Source organism: Mastigoproctus giganteus, chromosome 3, assembly GCF_048544385.1.
Source record: "Mastigoproctus giganteus isolate SK-2022 chromosome 3, ASM4854438v1, whole genome shotgun sequence".
Taxonomy (NCBI): domain Eukaryota; kingdom Metazoa; phylum Arthropoda; class Arachnida; order Uropygi; family Thelyphonidae; genus Mastigoproctus; species Mastigoproctus giganteus.
The window spans coordinates 136,173,318-136,185,994 of NC_143577.1; the positions used below are offsets into that span (position 1 = coordinate 136,173,318).

The 12,677-nt window shown below is 41.3% G+C and overlaps 1 protein-coding gene across 4 annotated transcripts in view; it reads right to left on the reverse strand.

Annotated features, from left to right (window-relative positions):
• rols (zinc-RING finger and ankyrin repeat domain-containing protein rolling pebbles) overlaps positions 1-12,677 on the reverse strand; it is a 428,429-nt gene that overhangs the window by 242,212 nt on the left and 173,540 nt on the right. For all 4 annotated transcript variants that reach the window (XM_090369443.1, XM_090369444.1, XM_090369445.1 and 1 more), the window contains one exon: positions 1,514-1,711. In XM_090369443.1, coding sequence (XP_090225569.1) covers positions 1,514-1,711 — 198 coding nt within the window. The remainder of the gene's footprint in view (positions 1-1,513; positions 1,712-12,677) is intronic.

The window sequence follows — 12,677 nt, forward strand, 5'->3', positions numbered from 1 at the left end:
CGATGATGGTGGCTCATTGGTTTCGACATAGAGGCTCTGGACGGGAGATGTTCGAAATGCTCCAGTGTCAATACGAATGGCTGGATCTCATTCACCATTAGGCCATTCGTATTGCTTCAGTGGCAATACGAATGGCCTAATGGTGAATGGGATCCAGCCATCAGAGTATGCTGAGTCTAGCAGATGTGTTTACCTGGTAATCTAATCTAACGTAGATCTCACCAGCGCACGATAGTGGCACAAGGTGCATCAGTCAGCATCCTAAGAATTAGGTGAAATTGCGAGTATGATACTCAAGCCTCTATTGCACTTCACACATAGTTGGCGGATGTGTTGTAGAAAGGTCAACTTTCTATCAAATACGAGCCCCAAAAATCTAGTCTCGGGTACTACTGGAATAGAATTCTATCCAAGCCTCAGTTCAAGTTCAGGATGAGGACTGCGCTCGTGGCAAAAATGCGCGCAAACGGTGTTTTACGGAGAGAACCGGAAGCTATTATTCATTGCCCATGAGTTCTGGTGGTCAACGGCATTTTGTAGTTGCTTCTCAATTACTCACATGTAGCAGGAGTCACAGAATATACGATAAAATCGTCAATGTAGAGGAAACAGTTTACAGTTGGAGGAAATTGTTCTACGACGAAATTCCTTTTGATGATAAAAAGCGTAACACTTATAACCGATCCGTGAGGAACTCCATCATCTTGACTAAAAAAAAAAAAAAAATTTCCCTCATCTTGACTAAAGGGCCCCGAGAGAGTACATCCGACACGGACTTGGAAAGAACGATGAGATAAAAAGTATTTAATAAAAGCAGGAAGATGTCCTCTATGGCCGATGCTATAATGGTCTTTTAAAATTCCAGATCTCCAAATTGTGTCATACGCTTTTTCCATATCGAAGAACATAGACATCAGGTGTTCTCCTTTTAAAAAGGCATCTCGAATTAAATGGTCCAAAGTAGACCTATTCCTTCGGAACCGCACTGCAATTTGGAGAGGAGCCCATTTCCCACCAAATACCATATAAGGCGGGCGTTAACCATTCTCTCCAGGAATTTACACAGACAGCTAGTCAGAGCGATAGGACAGTAGTTTGTTGGGATTTTGGGATATTTTCCTGGCTTAGGAAAGACAAGAACGATTGCCTTATGCCAGGCCAATCGTTCGTGACATATTGAACAAAGATTTGTGACATGTTCAAGGAATTATTATCATCCCTATCACTGTGTCAACCACCGGCATGATGCCAGTGTCTCCATAAGAACCTATCAAAAATAAGCCTCCCAGAGAACACTTGCATGGAACTCTAAAAAGCCACGATCTGAACAACAGTAAGACAGTTTCTCGAACAATGGTAGCAATAATAATACTAATCGGACACCAGCAACTACTCGGTTCCAGTACTCGTCAGGGGGGAAAATGACCTACTAAAGAGAAAGAGTGGTATTTTTACAATAATAATACTGTAATAATAAATCCTGAATACTGAGAAAGAAAGAAGTCTATAGTACCTGTCAGAGTTGACAATGGGCTTGGATTAGAGGTGTTGGCTTCGCTGCTAGCAAGAGATGAAATGCTTGCATACGACTCTTGACTACTTTGATTGGCAGATCCTGGTCTCGAAGAAGATGCACTATCTCCCAGTAGCAAACCCAGCCTCATATACATATCGGTGCGTGCAGGATCCTCGGCAGGAAGTAAATCGTCATCTATTTTCAGTCATATTTAAAAAGAGAAAAGAAAAGACATAAGGTTACTATTAAAGGATATTGCAACAAAATTATTGGTCTTCTATGTAAAATAAAATTAATCCATATCTCCATTTTTTTTTTTTTTTTTTTTTGGCGATTGATGTTTGTTTGGTTGTTGGATTTTTTGGTGCAAAAGCAACTTTGACCATATTGCGCCTGTCTATTAGCATTACGTCACAATGCCGTTGACTTTCATAATTACTATTTATATATGGCTGAAATATCTTATTAGTTTTAAATAAGTAAATACATTTTAAATGTTAAAATTATCATCTATGATTTGTGATAAAATCACGGAATCTTGAATATTCATAGGTAGATGGAAGGCTGTTTGTCCCAGGCGCCTCCGTAGCCAGGTGGGAAGGAGCAGCAGTGCGTAGCACACGCTTCTTGATTAGACCCAGGTTCGAGCCCGTCACCATCAAATACGAAGGATGCGGAAAGGTCAGGGAATGACCGCCGCATATCCCGGAGCAATATGACCTTAGTTGCTAATGCTCCTAAAAACCAAATAACAAACAAACAAACAGCTGTTTGTCGCACCATGTGGTATTGTGGACATTCTATAAGGAAATGTTTCACAGTGAGCTGACAAAAACAGCGAAGATATCTGAAGAATTTGCTTTCGTGCGAAAGTACAAGTGTGTGAGATGTGCAGGTCCAATGCGCATTCTTGTTAGAATAAATTCTTCGTGCCGATTATTCCACGGCTGAGGTTCATGTTTTTTTTTTTTTTGAAGAATTTTATTGTTTGGTTGATTTTGCCAGATTTGTGACCACTGAGTGTTAAGAATCTGTTTGATGAGGTCTGTAATCGCAATGTGGAACTTTGTAAAGCGTTATGTTTGTAATTGTAAGATTCTTTGCTGCTCGATCAGCACTTTAATAGGTAGATAGAGCTGTTTGTCAATGCCTGCATGTCCAACAGAATTTTACTTGCCTCCTTTTGCTTCTGAGCTTCACAAGATTAGCTTGTATCTGGTGAAGGATCGAATGTGATGGTGTCTGCTTTCGTTAGAGAGCATGTATTACACTTAATGACTCTGTGTATACGAGATGTTTCAGAAGAGGAGAGGATTCAATGTATTTTAAGGCTATTAGCATGGCGAATAGCTCAACAGAATAGCTACTGCATTCATTTGGGAGTAGCTCTGAGATGACAGTGTGTGGGAGGACCACTGTAGCACCCACTTGGGTATCTGAACTAGAGCCGCCTGTATATATTTGAAGATATTCAGAGAATTGTGATGAATGGGCTGCGTGCATCTGTTTTATGTTTACATTTGCCAGAGCTCTTTTCCCCACTGTTGAAAATAAGTGTCACAGTTAGGCGTGAAAGTGTACCGTGATCATTGATATGCTATTATCCTCATATACGTTATCAAAGCTTAGGCCCCATTTTGAAACTCGTTCTTTTAGTAGTATTCCAGCTGGTTTATTTACTGTGGGTTTGTTGCTGTAGAGGTTCTCCTACTGTGGATTGAAGAGATACTGTCAACTTGGATGATGAGGTAGACTTCAGATTTTAATAGCATAGTTTAATAGCAACTTTTGCCTCCGGAGATATAGTGAAGGCTCATGGGCCTCCGCATATAAGCTTTGTACTTAGGGGAATACAGAACAAGCTTTGTTCTGTATTCCCCTAAGGAAATTCGTCGTTGTTGTTGTTGTTTTGGTTTTTAGGAGCATTAGCAACTAAGGCCATATTGCTCCGGGGATATGCGGTGGTCATTCCCTGACCTTTCCGCATCCTCCGTATTTGGTCGTCACGGGCTCGAACCCCGGTCTAATCAAGAAGCGTGTGCTACGCACTGTTGCCCCTTCCCACCTGGCTACAGAGGCGCCTTGGAAATTCGTAAGGCTTGGGTTTTATTGGCGCATTAGCTACTGAGACTATAGTGAAAATTCGTAAGGCACTGTGATATATGGGATCAAGTCATTTGATGAAACTTGGTCTACACGAGATATACACAAGGGCTGTCTGCGCGGGTAGCACAGTGGTATCATCACCATTCTCCCCACACCGGGTGGAAAAGGCCCGGATTCGAATTCCATCGATGATGCGAGGAGCTTTAAAGGGCTTTTTTCACTATGTGGCTGAATTAGTCGGTCTGGAGTAGATTGCAATGTTTGTTTCCCCAGAAACTGGGTTTTTTTTCGTCCAGCAAAACAGGCAGATCGACCAGAGAATACACGCAATTTGCAGACAAAATAAATATATAGGTAGATGTTATCATTTACGGGTAACCGTAATATCATAATTTGGTATACACAGGGACTCCATAGTTTAGTCTTTATCTGATTAAAGCACGGTATAGAGAAGTAGTGTGAACCGATAAGCTCCGCACATCATTGCAGAAAGAACTCTGAGAATATTTAGTTTTTTTTAGATAGGTTGTTCGGAGGCATTTGATATGTTCCAAAAAGTCAAGTTTTTTTATAGAGAATCAGGCCTAGGAAACGTATACTATTTTCTAGCGGTATCAGCTGGTTTTCTAGCCTTATTTCTGGATCTGGATGCATTTTTCGCTTTCTACAAAAATGTATGACCATTGTTTTTTGTTTTGGTATTATGTATACATTGCGATTCTGTGTCCATTGTGAATGGCATGTAATGGTAACATCATCTGGGAAAAAGAATGTTTCACCTGTGTTCGGTTGGTCTTTTGTAATAAAATTTATTTTGATTGCAAACAAAGTTGCACTCAGCACTGAACCCTGAGGAACTACTTCTTCCTGAGTATATGTTTGTGATAGATTGTTTTGATATTTTACTTGGAAGGTTCTGAGCTTCAGAAAGAAATTGTATTAAGATTGGTAGATGTCCTCGCAAACCAATGTTATGGAGGTCATTCAGAATGCCGTATCGCCAGGTAGTGTCGAAGGCCTTTTCTTTGTCGAGACTGATCATAATTAGATGCTCATTCCTTAGAAAAGCATTGCGAATATTTGCCTCTGCTTTTATCATGGGGTCCAGAGATGAATCTATTTTTAAGAAAGCCATACTGATTTGTGTTTAATAAGTTATGTTTACAAGAACCAGGTTAGTCAGTTGTTCACCATTTTTTCCAGGGTTTTCCAGATACAACTTTTTAGAGATGTTGGCCAATTATTTGTGAGGATCGTATGATCTTTGCCCGGTTTGGGACGGAAATTATAAGGGAGTAACTCCAAGAGTTTGGATAACAGCTTTCAATATAAATTGTATAATATAAGTAATTTATTTAGTGATTTTCGATTAAGTTGCTGTATCATTTGATAGTGAACGCCACTGGGTTCTGCTGCACTCCTCCTCGACTTAGCCAGAGCTTTTTTGCAGTTCTTTATTGAAAGGCTGGTGTATGGGAGTTGTTGGCTGGTATTAAAATACAGTTTGTAGTTTTCAGCTACAGATTTCGTTTTCTGAAAGGATGGGATATATGCTGATACTGCTGATATATTTGCGAAAGTAGCTCCAAGTATGTCTGCGATTTCCTAGGAGTTAGTGATCTCTTATGCATTCCAGTTTATTAGTGGAGTTGGACAAAATCAGATAACTTAATGGAAAATATCTTTCCCATTAAGTTATCTGATTTTGTTCAATATAACACGAGTATCTGTATTTCTGTTAATTGTGGAGGCGAAACGTATCCATGAATCCTTTCAACTCCTACGCCGGATATATCTGGCTCTAGCTCTGGTTTTTTTAAAATTTATGAGATTGGCGGAGGTGGGATACTTTCGGAAGAGATTCCAAGCCTTGTTCTTCTCTTTCTTGGCCAAACTGCATTCATCATTCCACCACGTTGTGGCATGTTTATAATATTTTTCCAGAAGACCGAGGGATTGTTGCTTCAGCTGCTATTAACATTTAGTTTGTGACATGAGTTGTTTGTTTGTTTGTTATTAGGAGCATTAGCAACTAAGGCCATATTGCTCCGGGATATTCGGTGGTCATTCTCTGACCTTTCCGCACCCTCCGTATTTGGTGGTGACGGGCTCGAACCCCGGTCTAATCAAGAAGCGTGTGCTACGCACTGCTGCTCCTTCCCACCTGGCTACAGAGGCTCCTGTGACATGAGTTATAGCCTTGGTTGAGTGGTGATTATTTGTTCGTCTATTGTAGCAAAAGTTGTATATTTTGTCCAGTCAGCTTTAATCTTTTTTGGCCATCGTAATGTGTAATATCATCCATTAATAATTTGCAAATCACAGGCAGGTGGTCGCTGTTAAGTGGATTGTTCAGGATCGACCCCTCAATAAGTGAGTATAGGGCTGGTGAACGTATGGAATGTCAATGGCTGAGGTTGTTCTACTGTATTATTGTACGCATTATATAGATTTCGTATTTGTCTTTTTGCGAATGGTGGATGTATGTCGCAACTCCATTGTTAAGGAGTGAGAGATTCTGCTCTCCAATAACTTCTCGATCAATTTTCCACGTTTGTCTTGGTGTTGAGACCCCCACAGGGGACGGTGTCCATTTATATCTCCCATGATAACTACTGGGGATGGTAGCTGTGTCGCCAACGCTTCAAGATCTATGTATGCAGTCTTAATTTGGAGGAAGATAAAGTTTGTTGTTTGTTTGTTATTTGGTTTTTAGGAGCATTAGTAACTAAGGCCATATTGCTCCGGGATATGCGGTGATCATTCCCTGACCTTTCCGCATTCTCCGTATTTGGTGGTGACGGGCTCGAACCCCGGTCTAATCAAGAAGCGTGTGCTATGCACTGCTGCTCCTTCCCACCTGGCTACGGAGGCGCCGGAAGATAAAGTGAGACCAGTGAGAATGTAAACTGGACTGAGACTCGTAATGAAACTGCATAAAAAGATATTTTAAGTCTAAAGAATTCTGGAGTCAATTAAAATAGCCATTCCGCCATGTGCTCCACCGGAAGGAAATCGGTCTTGTCTATAGATATCGTAACGGTTCACTGCTATGTTTACTTGATATTTTGTTTCTTGATGACCGACACTTATCGGATATTTGTCAATCAAGTCACGAATGCCATTGTTACTGCGGAAACCTCAACAATTCAATTGTATTATTGTATGCATTATATTGGTTTCGCATTTGTATCTGTCTTTTTGTTCGAATGGTGGTCTGTTTATTTCGTTCACGCTTTTTCTCTTTCTTGGGGAAATATGGACGAGCATCCATCTCTTCCTTAGCATATATTTCTAAGGCTGGTTCGTCAAAGACTTCTTTTTCATATGTATCCATGTGATCATGGACAGAGGGTTTGTCTCCTCTATCTATATCTTTAGCATTTATGGTTGGCCGTGAAGTGGAAGACGTGTCTGGCGGAATTGTAACTGTTGTGATGATGACCTTATTGGAAGTTGACTTTGAGAATGACTTTAGTGATGAATATTCTACCAAGTCTACCTCTGAGAAATTCCAGCTACTGCGAGTTTCCAGATAATTGAAGATAGTTTGGATTTTACAGGTAATTGGAAGATGATCGATAATATATGGATTATCCAATACTCCCCGACTCTCTACCCAAGTATACTTGGGTAGAGAGTCGGGGAGTATTGTATCTACCCAAGTATACTTGGGTAGAGAGTCGGGGAGCAGATAGATAGATCTATGGTAGAATTCACTGGGAATTGGTTTCACTGGGAAAATGCACATAATTATACGCATATCTCTATTCACAGAGTTAGATTATGTGTGTCCAGTAATGATTCAATTAGCTGCCCTCTTTTATCCATATTTAGTCTTCCCAACAATGTATGGTGCCATTAAACTCACCCATCAAGCAAATGGGGGGTGGTATCTGGGCAATGAGCTCATTAAAATCTCTGAGTTCATATGTCTGGTTCACTGGAAGATAAATAGAAACAAGTGATAAAAAAAATTTTCAACTTCTATTCGTAGAGCAACAACTTCTAAATTAGTTTGCAAGGGGATTTACCTAAAGGATAATAAACGGACACTAAACTAACGAATATTAAAACCGATACACCTCCATGCGCAGCAATAGCTGCATTCCTGTCAAGTCTGCACAAAGTATGTTTTTTTTATTAATGGTGTCACTTGTGCAGTTAAATGTTTTCCTGTAATTAAAATGCCTGCTGGATTAAAATCTCGGATTAAATCGTAGAGTTCAACTGTATTAACACGTAGTCCTCGAAAATTTCATTGTAAAATGCACTGCATTATTTAGGTTTAGTGGAAGGAATCATCTGGTTGTCTTTTTAGAGGCAGTAGGTTTATGGCGATCTTTTATTTAGGAAGGGTAGGACGTCCAGTGTCCATATCTGCAACCTATATTTCTAATAAAAGTTCTTCTTGTACTGTGTTATCTATATCCATTGACTTTAATTTCAAATGCAATTATGCAACCAAGTATATATTATTTAGGATATCCTGAAAGCTAAAGATGTCATCTATATAAAAGCTCCAACTGTCCGCCCCGAATTTTAGGTATACTTACTTTTGGATAATTTCAGATAGACATAATTACATATATGCTTTAGCAGCAGTGATCGGAAGCACGTGTAACATACCACGTAGAGCGAATGCCATCCTGCTGCAGGTACTCACAATTAGGCTAATCCCTGCCTCGAGCAACAAGGCTCCAACCCACTGCCTTTTGTTTCTCAGGGAAGAGAAAGTAGTTAATACTGCACCGTGTTTACTGTGTACTTGTTCGAACTTAAGAAGGACAAGCTCAGTGGGATTGCCCACATACACAATAAGGTAATCTATTTCCAGAGCGCTTATAAATTTACCCCACTTGATCATATATTTTCAGTGTATGTAAATATATTTTTCTAAAACAATGAAGTCAGCCTGCAAAAAATCGCCAACTTAGTTGTTCGGCCCCTATTTGACCACGAACTTGTGGTTTTTTGGCAATTACAACGAACTCTGTTTCAACTTACTACGAGTAGATAATCGAATATCCGTATTCCTCTCGTTAATCCAGATACCCACTAAAACAAGATGAGCGACGCTGAAGTTGAACTGATAGTTAAGGAACGGGCGGATTACCTAATCCGCAACTAGATTGGGTAATCCGCTGACAACTGGGGAAGGCACGAATAAACCTACAAAGACAAAGGACAAGAAGAAGAGAGGGGCAGAAAGTCTGCTACTGACTTTCCAGCAACCAAGGAAGTCCCTGAAGAGGCTGCCATTGAATCATTCAGCGACTCTGACAATGAAGAACAAAAGAGTCAGGAACCCCCTATTACCCAGGTTCCACCATTCACTGGGACTCCAGTGGAACAGATTATTGCCATTAGAGGAACCCTAGAAAAATACATGGCTAAGCAGTCAAGTGGAATTACTGCTGCCGTTAGAACTGACGTGATAGAGATCTTCAATAAAATGGAGACAGTGGTCCAAAAATTACACGTTGACCACGAATGGCTTAAAAGCAAAAATTGAAGTTCTCACACCGGAGGGTGGAAAACAAATGCAACAACGCTCCAGCTTCTTTGCATAGGCGTTGAGGGATGGTGCTCAATACATGCCCAACAACCAGGAAAAGTACAAAACCGAAAAGCGGCAAGAAAGTTTGAACACATGTTATTATGGTTAAACCAGTGGAAGACGCACATTCAGATACCAGTGAAGCGCTCAAGGAAGCACTCACAAAAAACTTAAAGGAGCAGATGAAAACTGTAAAAGTAAAGAGTGTTAGAAAGACCAGGCATCCAGGAATGTTAACAGAAACAGACACTGGGGCGGATGCACAAACCATCCTGAATAATACCGACATGACAAATTTCGAGCTTAAGGCAACCCCCCCCCCCATAAAGGGCCTTCAGTTGTGCTCTTTGATGTGGACCAGAGTGTAACACCAGAGGAGCTGAAAGAGATATAAAAATGTGTTACCTTAATTGTAAATAAATATGTAAGTATATACCTGCAAGATGAGGCCGTGGATAATATTATTCACAAATACAAAAAGAAGACCAAAGTCACCTTGGTCTTCTTTATGTATCGAACTATCAACCAAAGCATGGCAAATTCTGGGAGCTCAAAACAGAATATTCATTGGTTGGGGTAGCAATAGATTCAAAGAATATATTTCTGTCTGTAGGCGTTACAGGTGTTTCCGCTGTGGCCACATTTCACATACTTGCAATCAGTGTGAATACAACTGTGGCCACTGTGCCCAAAAGGGGCACGACTATAAGGATTACCCTTTCAGAGATCAGCCGCAAAGCTGCACAAATTTCAAGGCTGCAAAGGCTCCGCACCAACATTCCATCCTAGATAACAACTGCTCTGTCTATCTAAAAGTAAATGAGTCTCTACCAAATGCGGATAAATTATAGATACGAGGGTTTTTCGAAAAGTAAGTTAACACTTTTTTTTTTTTTTTTCCCGTCATAATGGTGAAAGGGAATGAGATAAAACGCGATGGACAGATAGACCCTTTAACATAATAACGTTAAAAAAGACCGCCAGTGCAGTGTTGCGGTACTGTCGCCTCAAAGCAGATTCCAGTTGTGAAATGGCGGCTACCGTTCGAGTGTGGTTCAAAACAGGTGTTCGTGAAGTTATTCGCTTTTGCCAAGCAAAACGATCTTCACCAAGTGACATTCACCGTGAACTGGTTGTTGTGCATGACAAAAAGGTGATGACAAAGAAGCAGGTGTGTTTTTGGTGCAGTAGAGTGTGTGTTTAGTGTCAAATGGCACAAGGGGTTTCTCCCATCTCAGCGTAGTATATATTGTGTGTGTGAAACAGAACACTGTCAATGCCAGAGGTTTAAAAGTTGATGGATTTTATATATGTAGTGTCGTGTACCGTTGTTCCTCTGGTCATTTAGCCGTTGGTCCCCTAATGGGCCCAAGGTTGCTCACACTCTGCCCCGTGTTTTTGGTGCAATGAATTTAAAGCGGGCCGTGTTGACATTGAAGATGTGTTGACATCAACGCCTGAAGGCGGACAAGCCTTCAGTCATGGCCACAGTGTTCTGGGATCGCCAAGGCGTTCTGTTCGTGGACTTCTTTCCGAAGGGATCAATGCACAGCGTTACTGTGCAACGTTGGAAAAACTGATAGCCAACATTCGACGCACACAACCAGAATTCCTGACAAGCGGCGTGATTTTGTTGCATAACAACAACTCCAGACACTGCCCATAACACTCGTGAGTGGTTGCGCCGTAATCGTTGGGAAACTCTGTCACATCCCTCCTACAGCCCAGACTTAGCGCCTTCAGATTTCCATTTGTCAGACCCTCTGAAAAAATACCTTCCAGGAAAGCATTTCTCCACGGATGAGGAAGTTCATCAGGCGGTGCGATGTTGGCTACTGCGCGTGGGCACGAACTTCTTCAGTACTGGTATTGATAAACTGATCCATCGTTGGGACAAGTGCATCAATAAAACTGGAGACTTTTCTTTGGAGACGTATTGCATTTTCACTTATTTCTTGGTGTGTAATTTTAACTTCGTATTAAGCATCATCGAGAGAAAAAAATGTGTTACCTTAATTTTCGGAAATTCCTCGTAGAAATCCTTCTCACAATTACCAACTATAGATAAAATTGTACAACTAAACGCGCAGAGAGCAAGAATGGTTGCAGATCAGCTGACGATAAAGGCTGAGGAAAAACAAATAGATCTAATCTTGCTCCAGGAACCCTATGTTGGCTTCGGGGTGTTTATGGCTAGCCCTCATCGCATAAAATTTTCCATTGTACAAATGGCCAACCATGGGCTGTGATTGTCATAAAAAAAAAAAAAATATATATGATATTAGGGTCCCCCGTAAATGATTACATCTACCCATATATTTTTTGTGTCTGTAAATTGCGTGTGTTCTCTGGTCGATTCGCCTGTTTGCTGGACGAAAAAAACCTGTTTCTGGGGAAAAATACCTTGCTATCTACGCCTGAGACCGACTAACTCAGCCACGGACAGAAGAATGCCCACTAAAGTTCCTCGCGTCAACGACGGGATTCGAACCCGGGTCTTTTCCGCCCAGTGTGGGGAGGACGGTGACAATACCACTGTGCTAACCGCGCAGACTGCGATTATCATCAGAAACCCTGACATCACAACAACCAAGATCAACCCACTATCAATTCCATCAGTTCCTGCACCCAAATCATGACATCCCTTGGATCGCTGTTCCTCCTCTTCCTCTACAGCCATCCAGGTGAAGACATCACTGCTGCAATTTCTCTGAATGAAATGGCACTTCAGCTCCTCCCGGATGGGCAGCTACTGATAGACATGGACTCAAACTGTCCCTTGCCACTCTGGCAAAATGAGGCGCCAGATAGGAATACCCTTGAATATGACTCAAGACTTGAGGACCTCACATTATGCTTGCAAATCTTAAACCGTCCAGGGCATCTACCCACCTACAGCGGCCCACTCTGGGAGAGCGAAAGTGATATCACAATGGCTACGCCTGACTTAACCAAAAAAACTTTCTGGCTGGTCGGTCCACAAAGTGATAATATTCTCCCTTGTTCGTTCTATGGAACGCGCCGCATCGATTCCGAGGGGGAGGAGGGGGACATTGTGCGTTATAACACCAAAAAAGTTTATTGGCTTCCTTGTGGAACTGTCGAGATGGCTACCGGATGATGTATCTCTACCGGCTTCATTCTCGTCGGATTACTGTGTACGGAATATTACTGCGATCATCAAAAGCGCCTGTGATGTATCCAACTGGGCAGCACTCCACAACCTCTCAATTTCTGGTAGAAAACAAAATCGATTCTCCTCAAGGGAAAGTTACAAATATGCTGGCCTCCAACAATTAAGATAAATAACACCCCCAGTCTCTCTACACAGAAGTCAAATACCTAGGAATCGACATGAACAATGGTCTTACCTTTCATTGTCATCTGAGGTACTTATCCACGAAAATCGGAAAGTATGCGGCCATGATAAGAAAATTCGGCAGAGCGGACTGGGGTTTTAAGCACAAAGCTTTGTCTCTCGTCTATAAAGCGGTG